The following is an 18,855-nucleotide window of genomic DNA, read 5'->3' on the forward strand; positions in this document are numbered from 1 at the left end:
CTCAAATTATTTTTTTAAAGATGAGGTTTTTCTTAGCCAGGCTTGGTGGCTCAGCCTGTAATCCCAGCACTTTGGGGCACCGAGGCGAGTGGATTGCCTGAGCCCGTAGGTTTGGGACCAGCCCAGGCAACTTGGTGAGACCTCATCTCTACAATAAATTAAAAAAAAAATTAGCCAAGTGTGGTAGCGCGTGCCTGTAGTTCTGGCTACTTGGAATGCTGAGGTGGAAGGATCGCCGGAGCCCAGCAGGTCGAGGCTGCGATGGCCAGGAGCGGCCACTGCACTCCAGTCTGGGTGACAGAGTGAGACTCCAACTCAAAAAATAAATAAATAAAAATGTTTAAAAAGATGAGGTTTTATTCTGTTGGCAAGGCTAGATGCAGTGGTGTGATCATAGCTCACTGTAGCCTAGAACTCCTGAACTCAAACAATCCTCCCACCTTGGCATCCTAATTAGCTGGGATTACAGGTGAAAGCCACCATATTAGGTAGTAACTTTTATGGCTTTTATGAAACATTTTACATTTAGTATAAGATTTATGTTAGACAAAAATGGGTGCATGTTAAAAAGGGAAAGAGTTAGAAAAGAGAAAGATTAATTTACATTAGTTTCTAATGTCAAAATAATGTAAAAAAAGCAATATAATTATGCTCCTGTGGCATAATAAATCTTAGTCTTATAATTATTAGCAAGGCTTAAGTCTCTTATTTGAAAACGTGTGCTTGTGTTGGACTACCAGATTTTGTTGTCTTTCTCTCTCGTTAATAACAACTTCCCATAGTTGTACCTTTTTTAGGGCCCCAAAAGGAACACTGAAAAGATTACAGATGGTTCAGGACACATGCAGTGTACCATCTAATGGCTAATATCTATATGTCAAATATTTTATAAGTATCCACTAAAGAAGCATGATAGCATATATCTGTATTTCAATTTTTATTTGATTTCCATAGCATCCTTCCACAGATGGAGAAACCATCTGTGAATTCTCTAACTGCTATATGATGTATAGGAGTTATACTGCTAAGCACAAATACTTATTAAAGTGTGCTTCAGATTTGACTACAATAATTCAAATTATCATCTATGTAATAAATGATTTAGACAAAAGGAGAATTAAAGTATTTACTTTATTAAGACTTTGCTCTATCAAGTTAGTTTATGCAAAGGTGTTATTTAAAATTTGTGCTTTATGACAATTTCCCAATTTGTTATGGAGTTATGTTAGTAGTATACCTAAGTATACATAAGAGGAAAATTTTAATACAAACTCAATTAATTTCAGTTATAAAATGAAATACCATGTTTGCATCTTATTTTAGTGACTAATGGCATAAATACAAAGTAGTAAAATTAACAAAAATATAGAAAATTAGAGAAGTGTGAGCATAGTCATAATTTTACTTCTAAACTTAAAAAGGAAATACTTAGGATTATAAAGTAAGAGTGGATTTTCTGAGTTTTTTTTTCTTCATAGAAATATCCTAAACAAGAGATTAAGATTTTATATTCTTATAAACTTCAAATGTAACTTTTATAAAAACAGAATAATGCTTATATTCTAGAATGTTTGAATTTCTAAAAAGCTTAAGGCGATTTTTTTAAAAATGGTATAATTTAAATGGGAACAACTGAATTTATTAAACACCTTGCTCAAAAACACACATCAGCTGTCTAACAAATTTTGAGACAATCAATCATTCTGTTTTGTGGAATACCAAGTGTATTTTTCTAAATGTCACAAAAAAGCTGAATAGTTCCTCAAGGACTCTCCAACTTTAGAATCTTAACTTTGGAGACAGATTAAGCTGTTTGTAGAAAAGGAGAAGAGAAATAAACCATTTTAAGAGGTTAAAGAAAAGGTCAAGATAAAGTCTGATGAATGTTAAGAATGTAACAGAGAACAAAAAAGAATACTCTGTATAAAGAAAGTATAACAAAATACTCATATACATTTGCAATTTGAAATATTATTTTGAAAATAAACTGGTTATTATTTCCCTTTATCAAAATAATAACGAATTCCTCATAAAACAGTACTAGTATAGCTTTGCTATTTTATTTTTAAAGCTTTCTGCTAGGTGGCTAATATATCATAAGATTTGAGATAAATTAAACCTTTAACATCACTCGAGTACAGTGTTAGTGAAACTTGAGATGATTTTTTAACATTTTAACTTCTTATCATTATAAATGATAGAACTAGCTCTGCAATCAATCTTGATAAGTATAATACACAGCCAACACAAAAATAATTGGGAAAGCAAAATTGGCATGTGAGCTTTAAAATTTAATATGTTTAAAGAGTTTTATAGCATGCTTAACAATTTACTCACACATCTGAAAATGAAGGGGGGACAATATAAAGCTAGCTCATCCATGAAAATTCAGGAATCAAAAGAAAGTTGTACAGTATTGATTTAGCAACAAGATATTGGTCTTATGTGTTATTACCCAGCACCATTACTTTTTCTGTTAAAACAACTAAAACTAAACAAATCAAATGCATGGTTATTTATTTTCTGTTGCTTTTCACAGGTGAGCCTTTGATGTTGAGTTTGTCCACAAAAACGTTTGCTCTTCTTCCACCTTCAATGGCTGGACTTTGGTGAGGTTTCTCCCTGAGAAATATACATAGGAACATTAATACCGTCTTTAAAATGGTCAGTGGTTTATCAATCAATACAAATATGTTAAAAACCACTGTAACATAGATGAGTTTTATCTTAAAAGTTCCTTAATATCTCTGAAAAACAAGGCAGCAACAGCTACTACTTACCTGAGATAGATTTAACAGTTTAACCCATATTGTTCAATATGGTAGCCACTAGTCACATTTATAATTAAATTAATTAAAATAATTTAGATCCTCAGTTCTACCAATCACTTTTCTTCTTCTTTCCTTTTTTTTTTTCTTTTGAGTCAGGATCTCACTCTGTCACCCAGGTTGGAGTGTAGGAGTGTAGGAGTGTAGTGGCACAATCATGGCTCACTGCAGCCTCATGCTCCTGGGCTGAGGTGATATTTCTGCCTCAGCCTCCTGGCACAATCATGGCTCACTATAACCTTGTGCTCCTGGGCTGAGGTGATCCTTCTGCCTCAGCCTTTGGAGTGTATCTGGACTACAGGCACGCACCGCTGTGCTTGGTTAATGTTTGGATTTTTGTTTTGTAGAGTCGAGGTCTTGCTATGTTGCCTATGTTGGTGAACTCCTGGGCTCAAGCAATCTTCTAGCCTCAGCCTCCCAAAGTGCTGCAATTACAGGCATGAACCCTGGCTTCCAATCACATTTCAAGTGTGAATCAACAGCCCACATGTGGTTAGTGATTACCATATTGGACATGACAGATATATAACATTTTCATCATTGCAGAAAATTATTTCTGAAAATGCTATTGGACAGTGTTGGTTAAGAGAAAAATGCCATTATTAAGGCCACAGATTTATGAATCATGCATAAAGAGTGTTTTTTCTCTAACTGGGATGTGAACTTCATATTCAAATTTAGTTCTATTAAGCCTTTAATCAATACATTTTTCAAAGTGAGACAAATATTTAAAATCAATATGGGGGAAAGCTTTCAAGTCATTAAACAGCTAATATTAGGGCTCTAAATTTGTAAACAAGTATTTTAAAAGATGCTAGCACATGAAATCCTGCACAAGGTTTCAGATTTACTTGATACCCACTTGTCCACTGCTAGTTCTGTTAAGCCTTCCTTCCACCTTCTGCAGCAATCCTCCACTCTTATAGCCTATAACAGATTTCTATTTTAAGACCTAGAAAAGCTTCTCTTTCTCTAGAGTGTAATTTCAATAGGAATTAGGTTTTGTTTTCAATTTTTTCCCCAGAGAACCAAATTAAATTGTAGCTCCAGAATGTGTACTAAACGTATAATAAAAACTCCATAATCTTTAATATGTGAATTCAGCACATTTATTTTTCACAACTATTTCAAAAGGGAATTACAAGAGAAGCCAAAGTTTTTGTAAAATTCTTCCAAAATATTGAATACACATGAAATGTGGTATTTCACATAGTATCACCTATTATACAAATATCTAAAACTTCATTTATTAATAAATGCTGAATTTTCACTTGTTAAGGAAGTTGTTAAGTCTTCTAAAAACACCCTCTCTCTCCTTATCATACTTCTAGATATCTTTGCCTGCTGTGAAATGTATGATTATATATCCAGATTAAAATCTGTTTCACAAAAATAACTACAGGATAGTACAGCACTTTTCCTTAAAAGAATTTTGGCCTCTACCTTCAGAAGCATAGTTTGCTAGTGAATTACTAACCACACAAAACTAAAATATTGTTGGCTTTTAGATACAAATTAAAGTTTATGTGGAATAATCAGATTTCATGTAAAATTATTATTATTATTATTATTTTGAGTTGGAGTCTCAATCTGTTGCCCAGACTGGAGTGCAGTGGCCGCTCCCGGCCACCGCAACCTCGCCTGCTGGGCTCCGGCGATCCTTCCGCCTCAGCCTTCCAAGTAGCTGGAATTACAGGCATGCGCTACCACGCCCGGCTGATTTTTTGATTTATTGTAGAGATGAGGTCTCGCTGCCCAGGCGGGTCTCGAACCCGCGGGCTCAGGCAATGAACTCACCTCAGCCTCCCAAAGGCGCGGGATCACAGGCTGAGCCACCGAGCCCGGCTCGTAAAATTATTACATCTTTCACAAAAGATATTGTGGATACAACTTGGATATTCATCAAAACTTTCTGATAGTAGTAAAATAACATAACTTTTCTCTAAACTATCCTTCAAAACACAAATTATTTTAGAAATAACTTTTACCTTTTTTTACGTTCTCGGGATCCTGAGTTCTCATAACCAACACTTCGCATTCTAGTGTTTTCTAGATTGCTCCGTCCTCCTGGTTTGTACTTCAAAATCTCATTTTGCCACTCATCATCAAAAGCATGAGCATCACCTACATTAAATAACAAAATAATGGGAAAAAAGTTTTTGGGGTTTTTTTGAGTCGGAGTCTCACTCTGTCGCCCAGGCTGGAGTGCAGTAGCATGCTCACAGCCACTGCCTCAACCTACTGGGCTCAGTTGATTCTTCTGCCTCAGCCTTCCAAGCAGCTGGAACTACAGGCATGTGCCACCATGCTCAGTTAATTTTTTAAATTTTTTGTAGAGATGAGGTCTCGTCATGCTGCCTGGTGGGTCTCGAAGCCATGGGCAATCCTCTCACCTTGTACTTCCAAAGTGCTGGGATTATAGGCATGAGCCACTGTGCCAGGGAGGGAATAAGTATTAAAATATCAACTGTCTGTAATGCCTTGCTCCCCCAGACACTTTATTCTAGCCTGGTGTTTTTATCAGTCTCACCTCAAAATAGAAGCAAGAAGCTACAAAGGTCTTTGACTAGGGGGCAATACTTCCTCTTTCCTGTTTGTTCCTCTCCTATTTTTAATGGTGATCTGGTTTTTCACCTGCCTAGTTATCATATTATTCTACCCATTCAGTTGACCCAATTACAATGCCTTCTAGTTTTTCTTCCCGAATAATCTCACAGTGAACATGCTGTTCCAGTATACTTGGACACTTCTGTGACTACCACTTTATTCACCTCACTATCTTCCTACTAACTTGATCACACTGTCTGTTGTCAACTTTTTAAGACAAGTTGCTCAGCTAGATTGTCATTTCATATTGTTAGGAAGTAGGAAATCTCACTTCCATAATAGTAGCGATAGATGATAGTACTAGTTCTTTTAGACTGCCTTTATAATGTGTTTCTTCAATTATTGTGAAGAATTAAGTATATATATAAATATGAAAAAATTACAAAGTTTAAGAAAGGTCAAGATATTGTGGGCTCCATTTTATTGTATAAGATCGTTTTATCAAATTTCAACCTTAACAGAATTAATTTTTCTAAAATAATACAATAATATAAACTATTATGATAAAACATTATTTAGGCTGGGCTCAGTGGCTCAATCTGTAATCCCAGCACTTTGGGAGGCCAAGGTGAGTGGATTGCCTGAACTCACAGGTTCAAGACCAGCCTGGGCAACTTGGAGAGACCTCATCTCTACAATAAAAAAAATTCCTTTTTGTAAAATTCTGGTGTGGCAGAATGCACCTGTAGTTCTGGTTACTTGGAAGGCTGAGGCTGAAGGATCTCTGGAGCCCAGCAGGTCGACACTGGGGTGGCCGCGAGTGTGCCACGGCACTCCAGGCTGGGCGACGGAGTGAGACTCCAACTCAAAACAAAACAAGCAAAATTATTTAAGATAGCTTGTGAAAATAGCAGAGGAATATAACTAAATTGAATATAATTTTATTATTACATTAATAAAATTAATAAATAAAACATGTTTAATTCTTAATGTTGACTAAATAAAATTAATAAATTTGAATTTATTGATTACATTTGTTAATAAATTTTAACATAATTAAAAACTATCATTGAGAAGGGTTAAGGCACTAAAAGGGTTTAAATGCATTGAAGAATGAATATAAAATCTAGAAAATGGAAAGATTTATTTGATATCTATATATATTATCTAACATATACCACAAACTAAAATCTTATCTATATAAAAACCTAAGTTCCCAAGAATACAGAAAGGTTATGACCTACCCACAATGAAACTTCCAGATAACTACTTAATGTTTTTTAAAAATAACATCATAGGTGACTGCTTACAATTATAAAGGCAAACTAAAATAAGCACTATATAAACTGCATAAATAGTAAAATACTAATCTCAAAAAATGCGTTTATATATACGTAAAACTATTTGTAAGAAACACATTAAAACATTAATAATAGTTATTCTGAGTTGGAATTATGAATGATTTTTATTTTTGTCTTTATACTTTTCAAATGTACTTCCTTGTTAATCAGAAAAAAACATTTAAAAACTCATTTTGCAGCCGGTACCCGGTACCCAGTGAGTGGCTCACACCTGCAATTCCAGCACTTTGGGAGGCTGAAGCAAAAGGATTACTTGAGGCTAGGAGTTTAAGACCAGCCTAGGCTACATAGCAAGACTTTGTCCCTACAAAAAAAATCCAAAAAAATTAGCTAGGCATGGTGGTGTGCACCTGCAGTCTCAGCTACTTGGGAGGCTGAGGCAAAAGGACCACCTGATCCTGGGAAGTAGAGGCGGTAGTGAGGCAAGATGATGCCACTACTCCAGCCTGGATGACAGAGTCATACCCTGACTCAAATACAAAACATAAAAATCAACTCCTCCCCATTTTGCCTATTGATAGTATTACTAAGCAATTACTCAAAAGATTCTATTCTCAAGGTATAAAACAATAAAAATAAATGATAACCCACATGACCAAAAATCACTCTAAAAAAATCTACTATGAAATGATGAAACAATTTTATTACTTTGGTGAGTCATTTTCTACACATATTATTCAAAAATTATATCTTATGACATGTTTCTACAAAATATTAATCAGGTTGTATAGGAACTTTTTTGTGATAACATACTTTCATTCATATTGATGAACTCTTGATTAACCTCTTCATCCCCAGTCTTCTTGTTCTTTGACTTTTTAATGACATGAGCTCTGTCATGGATATGATGACCAACAGCCATTTTTTCTAGTCCACTGACAGAATCTCTCATTGCTTTCCTGGTTTCCTTTATCTGTAAAAATAAAAAAATATATATACTTAATTATTATTTAAATATATAGATTGGATATAATCCTAAATTTCTCAGGGCCTGCTCATCTACTGAGGTACAAAGATCTAGAATTGCTCTAAAAATAATGTGTACTCAGATCCACTATCAACTTGCAGTAAAATTGTGGTAATAACTCTGATATTTCCTAAACTGCTTAAAATGAAAATATCTAGGATAAATAGAATCAATACAATTTAACTTTTATCCAAAATTTAATCAATATTAAAACAAAGTAACAATTACATATAACTTAGTGCCTTCAACACTGTCTTTGACAATGTAAAGGAAGTTCACACTGGCATTCCTATAAATAAGGGCAACTATTCATCAGTAATATTGATGGGCTTGAATCTCACAGTTGCCACATATCAACTCTATGGAAATGTTACTAGAATATTTATGATAGCCAAAGACTATTAACATGATTTGGTGTGAGACACCTACAACTATATTCTGTTTATATTTAAGACTTTATCACTTTTAACAAGTTAAAATTAAAATATCTGAAATGAGCCGGGCTCGGAGGCGCAGCCTGTAATCCCGTGCCTTGGGAGGCTGAGGTGAGTGGATTGCCTGAGCCCGTGGGTTTGAGACCCACCTGGGCAACTTGGCAAGACCTCATCTCTACAATAAATCAAAAATTAGCCGGGCGTGGTAGCGCGTGCCTATAGTTCCAGTTACTTGGAAGGCTGAGGCGGAAGGATCGCCAGAGCCCAGCAGGTCGAGGCTGCGGTGGCCGGGAGCGGCCACTGCACTCCAGTCTGGGCGACAGGGTGAGACTCCAACTCAAAAAACCAAATAAAATATCTGAAATGAATTAGCAGAACTATGGCAATAGCATCATTAAGAGGTATATCTTTATATGTGCAGAACTAAAAAATGAATTACTCCACACCCATTATACTGGTAAACCTTAATTTTTATGATAAGTACTAACAAGGAAGTAGAGAAATGGAAACTCTCATGCCATAATTTGTGGACGACAATAGTTTCAATCATTGTGAGGTAGTAACTTGGTAATTTCTAGGTAAAGATGAAGTATATATAACTTACAATGCAGCAATATTATTACTAGACTCTTTGTACAAGGAGACATGTATCAAATGAATTAGTCAAAAAGTAGACACAGCTACAAATCTATTAACGGACAATGAAAAAAAAATAGTGGTATATTCATATTTTGAATACCATATAGAAGCTAAGGAAACCAGAGCCACACGTTATCAACTTGAATAAACCTCCGAAGCATATTATTGAGCATAGACAAGTTACAGAGAACACATGCAATATGATACCATTTATATACAGTTTAGAAGCCTGCAAAATAATTCATTATATTTTTTATGATATTAAAGTAATAAAATTGTAAAAACATGCAAAAATGATAAACTCCAGATATAGGAAAATAGTTATCTCTAGGGGAGGGAGAAAGGGGACCTCAGAAGAATGTATTACAAACTTTAACTACATCTTTAACATTTTCGTTTAAAAAGAAAACAAAACAAGCAAATAGAGAAAACTGTTATCATTTGACTAAACTTGGTATCAGGAATATGGGTATTTATTGTATTATCTTCCATATCCTTTCTGTACACTTGAAATATTTCATTAGTTAAAAAATTAGTTTACTTCAAATATAAAAAGTTCATGAAACCAAGGCTTCTTTTAATGTTTATTTACCTTATCAATATGTAAAGTTAATAGACATCAATCAATATTTACAAGAAAAAAGGCATCCTCATGGGGGGAAATTGCCATAAATTAAATAAATACAGTTGAACTTCAACAACTTTCACAGTGAGGACTGGCTTACTTCCCACTCCCATGCTTCCCTCCCCTCTCGCCACCATCTTGTTCCAGACCAAATTTTAACAGTTTAAATTTGATATGGACAGTCTATCATGGTACAACTTTATGAAGCTCTAAGAATACTTAGAAAATACTTACTCCTCCTGGAGCTCTACGTGTTTGAGTTGAGGCCTGGAAAACCTTTGGTGGTTCATTTCCCACTTTGGAATAAGTCATAACTGAGGAAGAACAAAATGAATGTCCATTTGGATCCATTGAAAGGTGACCCTACAGGTAAAGAGAAATTGTAAATTAAGAGCCTAGTCAAATACAAATATTAATGCCAGAGATTTCAAATAAGTAACAACACTAGCTATAAGTTCTACCAAAGACACCAAACTACCCATATGGTATATCCAAATGATATTCCCAGGTTATCAGGTTTGAAAAATTACAAAGAGAAACAAAAATATAAATGGTACACCCAGGGAGGTCCTAACCTCTTTCCATTCTAGCTACAATTTCCATTTTCCTTGCAAAGACTAATAAGTGATTCAGAGATCCTCAAGTCTTTGGGATCTATGGCTTAAATTTCAATAAAGATGCTGTGCTATGATATATTTACAATCAGCAGTTGACCCTTGTGTGCAATCTTGCCATCATCGAGTCAATTAGCCATATATCACAAAGTTTCATACTTCCTTCTGTTGGTACCAGATTGCTATATTACTAAAATCAATAATGCCCTAGATTTGGCATTCTAAAATGATCCATATCACTCAATCTGAATGTCTAGAATTATATAGGTCTTCAGATAGAATACAGTGATTGTTTTTGATGTAATACATGAGTAAAAAAGAGTATTATTGTAGTAATAATTTATAAATACTTGGACTATAAGGATCTTATCTAGTACCTAAAAATCTTGAAATTTCTGTCATCTTAACACTAAAATTCCCTAGATGTTACAAATCCTTTGAAATATACAGATTTTAAATCATGCAATTCATATAAAACATTCATTTACAATATTGACTTTCAGTAGAACAAATATTTTGAGGTTAAACTTTATTTTATTTTATTTTTTAATTTTATTTTATTTTTTGAGTTGGAGTCTCACTCTGTCGCCCAGACGGGAGTGCAGTGGCCGCTCCCGGCCACCGCAGCCTCAATCTGCTGGGCTCCAGCGATCCTTCCACCTCAGCCTTCCGAGTAGCCGGAATTACAGGCGTGCACTACCACGCCTGGCTGATTTTTTGATTTATTGTAGAGATGAGGTCTCGCTGACCAGGCGGGTCTCAAACCCGCGGTTTCAGGCAATCCACTCATCTCAGCCTCCCAAAGGCGTGGGATTACAGGCTGAGCCACCGAGCCCGGCTGAGGTTAAACTTTTTTAATTTTGAAAGTTAAACATTACTTTTCAAACTTGTAGGTTATGAAATCAATTTAGTGAGTTGTAACCAGGGTTTTTAAGACATGAAATAAAATAGAAAATAACAGCACAGACTGTATGATCATGTTTTTTTGTAAAACCTTTGTTTGAGGTATATTCATAAAGTATAGAGTATTACATATTGAATTAATCATGTAAGATATATTTTTAGCCACTGTGGACTGTGTAATACACTGTAATACAGGGTAGACCAATAACTCTTAAGCAATTTTCTCAACACTTTATTTTTAATACTTACAAAGTTTCTTTGTAATTCTTGTATGCCATTTTGCATATTTAACATCATTCGGTCCACTGCCTGAAAAGGGTTGACACCTGTACGCTACAGAATATTAGGAAGCATATTATTGAATATAAAAAATATAACACAAAAGAAGCAAATCAATCTTCTCAAAACAGCTGAAAAAAACTTTTTGTTTCATTTAGTGGGATCTCATGTAGTAACAAAAAAGGCAAAGATAATTTAAGGATCATACAATGAAAGTGATTTGTTAAAAAGAAAATGGAAGCATATACAAAATCCCAAACAGTCAACATAAAAATGATTAGGGAATTGTAACACCATAAATACATATATACACATATACATGCATGTATATATAAATACACATACACACATATATCATTCATTAGCTTTCTCAAACATAATCTAATTGATATTAAATACTGAGTGATTCAATATCAATCAGTATAATGTCAGTGATACATTCTGGGCTGGAACAGCTCTAGCTTAGGATAGTTTTCATAACTTCCCTTCTTATTTTGAATATCCTATCATACAAATGAATACAATTTGGGTACAAGATGCCAGTGTCACTTTCACCAGCACCACATGTTTGACAGAAGTTGCCCCTTGAGTAACCAGGCCTCCTTTCATCATAGTATGGTCCAGGTGATAGAAGTCAATCTACTTTACTAATAGGCCTTCAATTTGATGCTTATTGTAGGATCAGGAGGCTTATACTCTTGAAGCATGAGGTATGCTTCTTCAGAAGAACAGTTAAGAATTTCTTTAGAACAGTGGTTTCTCAACAAAGATTGATTTTGACCTTTAGGGAACATTTGGCAATAACTATACTCATTTTCAAAGATGAGAAGGGTATATGACTAGCACCTAGTGGGTGGAGGTCAGGAATGCTGTTTAACATCCTACAATGCACAGAACAGTCCTGCAAAACAAAGAATTATCCAGCCAAAAATGTCAGTAATGCTGAGGTTGAGAAACCTTGCTCTAGAAAAATCTACTATTGATTTTAGATTTTATCACTGTAACACTCACCGGAAAAAAAAAGTAAAGCATACATTCTAGTGTGTCACCCAGTGAATTCTCTAAATCATAAAACAGAGGGAATTATTTGGCTCAAGGAACTTCTCTGCTCAAGCAAGAGGATTTCCAAGGCACTGTGGTTCAGTGCTGGTATTTCAGTTCCCCTGGATATTCCTTAGCTATTTGCCAAGTTGAGCCTCAATAAAGAATTATCAAGGGCTTGTCTGTTATGTCTGTCTTTTAATTGACAACAAAAATGAAAAATAGGCAGGAAAACCAGATCCCTCCTTTGAACTTGCACTTAATGTAGTAGGGAGCAACAAAAGCTTATTTAGGAAATACTGACATATCTCTGGGTACAAAAAGGAGTGAAGCTGAATTAATCTGGAAATATTCTGAATATTTTGTCGAACACTAGCTTGAGAATCAGGGCCTGTATCAGAGATATAATTCATGAGAGATAGAAGGGTTAGCACAAAGGAGAAAAGGAGAGGGAGGGAAAGATTTGAGTATATTCTGCCCTCTTCTCAATTCACAATCAAATCAACCATCAAAAGATTGCTCTGGGGTAGCCCAACACCCCAGTGTGATAAAAAGTGGGAGTACAAATTGGAGTTGAGACTCCAGTGGACACTTCAGGCCTTGAAAAATTTTGTACACATGCTCCTCTTTCTGCCTTGACTGTCTTCTCCTGACTTGTAGCATAGTCCTTCTCATCATTCAAGTATCACCTTCTGAGCAAAGCTGCTGCTGGTCATCTGTCTAATTCCTCCTACTGTTGCCCTATTTCATTCCTTCATAGTACTGTGGCTATCTGCAATTATTTTGTTGTTTATTGTCTGTCTTCTCACTTTATAAAAATAGTATCTGTGAGAACAGGGCTATCTTCTCTTTTATTTACTACTATATCCCCAACACTTACAATTCCTGGCACATAGGAGAACTCAAAAAATATTTGCTGAATGAATTTACAAATTATCTCTAGCTCAGTTCAAATTCATATATCCAACTGTTTACCAAAGAAATCTACCTGAACAACCTACAGATGCCTCAAATGTATACACCCAAAACTAAATGATTGTTTTGACCACTACTACCCTCATATCTGTCCTGAATCAGTGCCTTAGCTCAGTTAATTCTTCATGCCAGAAAAATGGGTATGGTACTTCTCTTATCTTTTCTATTGCTCCTTCAACCCCATCCATCACCAAGTCCTATCCATTCACTTTTAAAACTCTCTCTCTCAAGTGAAATAATGTATTTTCATCATCACAGCCATTATCAAGTAGAAGCAAGCTACCACTAATACTTTACCTAGAACGCTTCAATAGCCTCCTGGCTTCCCTGCCTTCACCACTGTGGTCTCTTAAGAATCTGATTCTATTACCACTTTGATAAAGTTTATCAACTGCTTCCTCTGCTCCTAAGATAATGTTCACACTTCTTACTATGGCTTACAGAAGTCTGTAGTTACCTTTTCATCCTTATCAATATCTACTGTTCATAACAAAATTCCACAGATTAGGTAAAAAGAAAAAAATTTTAAAATATATCTACTGTTCAACTCATACTTGAGGCCTAAGTGCTATTAAACGTATTTTAGCTCCCTAGCCTCCACTTGCTGTTTTCTCTGTTGAACACTCTTCCTTTCCTCTCCCTGCTTTTCTGGCTAACTCCAACTAATCCTTAAAGTTCAGTAAGTCTTCCAGGATTGACCTCCAACCAATAGGTCTGGGTTGAGTGTTTCATGGTTTTTGTGGTTTTTTTTTTCCCTATCTGTGTTCCCACAGCATGCTGAAATTCCTAATCATTTTACTGATAATTGTATGTTATAGCTGCTTTTTTTTTGTTATTTGTCCCACCAAAAATTCTGGTCAGAAGGGACAAATATTATATCTATATGTCAAACTTTAGGAAACAAATGGTTCAACTATAGCATAAGATAACTTTTAAAAAACTTTTCATGAGAATGTAGACACAAATATTCCAAATTCATGCTATTCTCTGATACTCTTCAGAATGCTTTTGGTGTGTTGGAAACTAGCATCACAGAAACAGTACCAAAACCCAAAGAAACAGGGGTGGGAGAAATGCTGGTTGCAGAGTAGCCATTCTCATGTATGGGCAAGGAAAAGCCGTATGGACAAGTAAGGCAACAAAGTCCTACAGAAAGAAGCCAATCTATGCTTTTCCAAATGTCGTGCTTATCTATCTATAGTTTTGTACTTTTTTTTTTCTTTTTTTAACCCTTTGGAAAGTCATAAGCATTTGGAAGTCCCCAACTTTGAAGATTCCTTTTATAAATCAAGCAAATATTAATCTATTAAAATCTACTTTTTATTTTTGAAGACTGATTTTTACATATGTTACTATGACTTACTTCAGGAAATGCATGCCTAAACATTCTATGAGAAATTTAATACATAAAACAGAGGTTTTTAGTACAAATATTAAAAAGTCATTATGAAAGTTAGTGAGACTGCATGTCACTTCAGTTAATAAAAAAATTCATCAGAAAATATTGTTAAAATGGTTTCAGTCTCATGATACGAACCATACCACCAAAACTGCCAAAAGGCACAAGAGAACAACTCGTTGCCTACAAAAATAATATCAAATTAATTTTGGTTATGATACTTATTATGTAATAATCCCTGAAAAAGAAAAAAATACACTGCACAACCACACAGTTTAAAGCTACCAAAATTACAAAATCTTTTAACAAAAAATTCAACACATATTTTAAAAATTATTTGCTTATTATTCATTGCAAAGCCTGACAGGATCCTGGAAGGCAAATAAAGACACTATGTCACTTGAAAATATGACTTAGTATTAAAAACAGTTACAAAAAGTATTTGTTATGGATTAAGATAAACATTTCTCAAAGAAAATGCAAATTCATTTCAAAATTAATTAAAACATAAGTACATAAATTAAAGCATAAATAAGTACAATAATTAAGTCATCTTTCTTTTGCTCAACTATTTCATATTTTTAAAAGATCGGTTAATCTTACCTGCAACTGCTTACAAATAAAAATTTTAATCTATATTAATAAAATTCTAAGAGATTAGTAAAGATATTGATAAAAATTTAATACCTCCTAAAGACCAATTTATGAAAGAAGAAATTAATATAGACTTCAGAAAGAAACATATACACAGATATAAAAATTTTCTTTTTTTTTTTTTTGGAGTCACCCAGGCTAGAGTGCAGTGGCATACTCATGGCCACCCCAGCATCGACCTGCGGGGTTCCAGAGATCTTTCCACCTCAGCCTTCCAAGTAGCCAGAACTACAGGTGAGCACTACCATGCTCGGCTAATTTTTTATTTATTGTAGAGATGAGGTCTCGCCAAGTTGCCCAGGCTGGTCTCAAACCCGCGGGCTCTAGCAATCCACTCATCTTAGCCTCCCAAAGTGCTAAGGCCTTTATTTTTTTTATTTTTTATTTTTTTGAGTTGGGATCTCACTCTGTTGCTCAGGCTGGAGTTCAGTGGCACAATCACAGCTTACTGCAAGCCTCCACCCTCCTGGGCTCAGGCAATCATTCTACCTTAGCCTCTTGAGTGGTCGGGATACAGGCACACACAACCATGCCTGGTTAATTTTTCTGTATTTTATAGAGACAGGGTCTCACTTTGTTGCCCAGACTGGTCTCGAACCGCTGGGCTCAAGTAATCCTCCCGTCTTGACCTTCCAAAAGTGCTAGGATTATAGGTCTGAACCACCATGCCTGACCTAAAAATATTTAGTTTTTGATAGGTAAAATAATGTTAAAGAGGACATGGAATAACGGGGAGACACCCTGTATCAACAAGGGTGCCTGAACGAAGCATATTTGTATACCTAACCCTTAACTGTACCCCACAATATCAAAATAAAAAGTATTGATTTATATTAAAAAAAAGACATGGAATAATCAAAATTAGTAGTTCACAAACTGCATTCCTCAACAGATGAATAAAATTAAATTTTTAGATATATACAAATTGAAAACTACTGGGAAGTTTCAAATATGGAAAATTAAATTTCAATTTCTCAATAAAAGATACACATAAAGTTTTACCATTGAGTGATAAAGTTTTATTATTACAGATACTATATTATATACCATATATATTATGAATAATTTTAAAATATATTATAAATAATTTATCAGTACAAATATATACATATATATCTAGAATAATAGTCTCTAAAGTGTTTTGGATGCAGCAATAGAATTCCTATTTCTATTTATTTTTACTGAAAAGAAGAACAGATTTTTGATTGACTCTGGTACTATCATATCTTGAGCTACAAGGTACCTAGTTAAATAAATCTATAGATTAAATAATCTAGTTTTAAACAAAACTAATTCTTACAAAATGGACAACTGGCTTAAGAATAATCCCAGAAAGAAATAAAAACTAAAGAAAATGCTAAAAATACACACAACAAGAAAATGGTATAATTGATGCTTATGAGTCACTGTTTTCCCTCACAATATGGCTGATAAAGATGACAACTGCCAGACACTGGTCAAAAATAAAGAAAAAATTACCAAGGTATCTATATGAATTATGATTTTTAATCCACTATGCTTAAAAGCATAAGCACAATGGCTCACTGCTTAATGAAAACACTCATTTTAAAACATACTTTACAGAAAAAAAAAATTGGACAGAGTTATCATGCTCAAAAGCATATCGTCTTCTTGGTTCTGCTCTTTTCAAACTTATTAGTAGCAGTCTCTTTTCCATTTTCTGTGGGCAATTTCTAACTTTTGATCCCACATCTACATCTAAATATATAACATTGACTGTTAGAAAAACCAAGTTGGGATACAGGTTTTTGTTCCTTGTTTTGTTCAGTCTCTTTTTATTAATTTATTTTTATTGTTACATAAGTCCATCTACTTAGACATAAACTTGTCAAATATATCACTCCCTAGGGAAAATAAGGAGAGCCATATTTTCTTAGTATAAATTACAAATGTACAGGGGAAAAAATGAGTTTTGATTAAAAGGCTGAATGTTCCTTTGAAAACATAGCATAACAAATTGAAATTCTGTATTTAAAAAATTACTACTGCCCTTCAACTGCCCCAGAACAATGAGTGCTCAGTGCTCTTGGTTAGCAAAAGGTTTTCATGGTTTGAACAAGAAAAAAAAAAGTATTGTTGTTTGCTTTCTAAGATAGCTGATATAATATAATAAAGAAAAATGTATACAACTTGGTTTTAGTTGTGAGAGACAAATAAATATTACCAAGCAGTATTACTATTTTAAAAGTCATAGACTTATGTTCAAGGTTTTATGAAATGGGTTGATTTAAATATAATACAGTTTTATGAAATAGGTTGATCTAAATATAATACAGTAAAAATTATGATTTACTTTCATCAGGCAAATGAATATTATAGTTTTTCTTGGGAAAATGTTATAAGTGAGATATAAGATGATAGGTTCACATATTGGTGGTAATCAGTACTCTTTACTTACTATTGGTTAAAAGAAAGCTAAATGCTTTGGAATCTACTTGAATGTCTATCATCATGCTGTCTTTTAAGTAGTCACTAGCCATATGTGGCTATTTAAAATTAAAATAATTAAAAGTAAATACAATTTAAAATATAGTTTCTCAGTAGCAGAAGGCACATTTCAGGTGCTTAATAGACATATGTGGCTAGTGGCTACTGTTCTGCATGGTGCATTTAGAATATTCCCATTTTCCAGAAGTTCTATTGGATGCTAATCTACAGACTTTACACTACACTAATAAATGATTCATATTCTTAGACAAAAGCTAATTTATACCACCATAAAACTGACAAGTGCTATGATGTAAACATTAGTGCCCACCTAAATTTATATATTGAGAACTACTCCCCCAATCCGGTATAGAGAGTCCCCAAGTTACAAAGATTTGACTTACCGTTTTTGACTTTACAATGGTATGAAAATGATTCACATTAAATGAAAACAATACTTTGAGTACTCAACCATTTTGTTTTTCACTTTTAATACAGTATTCAATAAATTATATGAGATATTCAATGATCTATTATAAAGTGGCTTGTGTTAGATGATTTTGTCCAACTGTAGGCTAAAGTAACTGTTTTGAACATGTTTCAGGTTGGCTAGGCTAAGTAATGACGTTTCATAGGTTATGTGTATTAAGTGCACTTTTGATTTATGATATTTAACCCTATCATAAGTACAAGAGCATCTGTAGTATTAATAGGTAGAGCCTTTAGGAAATGATTAGGTCATGAGGTTCTCATGAATGGGATTAGTGGTTTATAAATAAGACCTGAGGGAGCCTGTTTGCCCCTTCTGCCACATGAGGTGTCGTCATAGAAGGTATCGTCTATGAAGCAGAAAGCAAACCCTTACCAACAAATCTGTCAGTACCTTGATCTTGGATGTCCCAGCCTCCAGAATTGTGAGAAATAAATTTCTGTTGTTTATAATACAGTATAGGCTATTTTCTTACAGCAGCTTGACTACGACAACAAGGTAGCAATTATTTTGTTTTTCAAATGTTGGTCTTGGCCTTCATTAGAATTGTTTTCTTACTTGATTTCTTATTTATTTATTTTTGTTTTTTTTATTTTTTTTATTTTTTGAGTTAGAGTCTCACTCTGTCACCCAGACTGGAGTGCAGTGGCC

At 34.2% G+C, this 18,855-nt stretch overlaps 1 protein-coding gene across 3 annotated transcripts in view; it reads right to left on the reverse strand.

The window, feature by feature from the left end:
* Window positions 1–2,046: 2,046 nt before the first annotated feature.
* The window catches only part of MLF1 (myeloid leukemia factor 1), a 38,925-nt gene continuing 22,116 nt past the window's right edge, over window positions 2,047–18,855 (reverse strand). The window contains exons 3-8 of one of the 3 annotated variants that reach the window (XM_021717398.1): window positions 14,751–14,795; window positions 11,168–11,251; window positions 9,636–9,764; window positions 7,490–7,649; window positions 4,817–4,952; window positions 2,047–2,622 (exon numbers count right to left, since the gene is read on the reverse strand). In XM_021717398.1, the coding sequence (XP_021573073.1) occupies window positions 2,517–2,622; window positions 4,817–4,952; window positions 7,490–7,649; window positions 9,636–9,764; window positions 11,168–11,251; window positions 14,751–14,795 (660 nt within the window). In that variant the 3' untranslated portion in view covers window positions 2,047–2,516. The remainder of the gene's footprint in view (window positions 2,623–4,816; window positions 4,953–7,489; window positions 7,650–9,635; window positions 9,765–11,167; window positions 11,252–14,750; window positions 14,796–18,855) is intronic. The other 2 variants (XM_008067643.2, XM_008067644.2) reach the window with 2 other exon arrangements.

This window comes from Carlito syrichta, unplaced genomic scaffold (assembly GCF_000164805.1).
Source record: "Carlito syrichta isolate Samal-C Ts95f unplaced genomic scaffold, Tarsius_syrichta-2.0.1 Scaffold309726, whole genome shotgun sequence".
Lineage (NCBI taxonomy): Eukaryota > Metazoa > Chordata > Mammalia > Primates > Tarsiidae > Carlito > Carlito syrichta.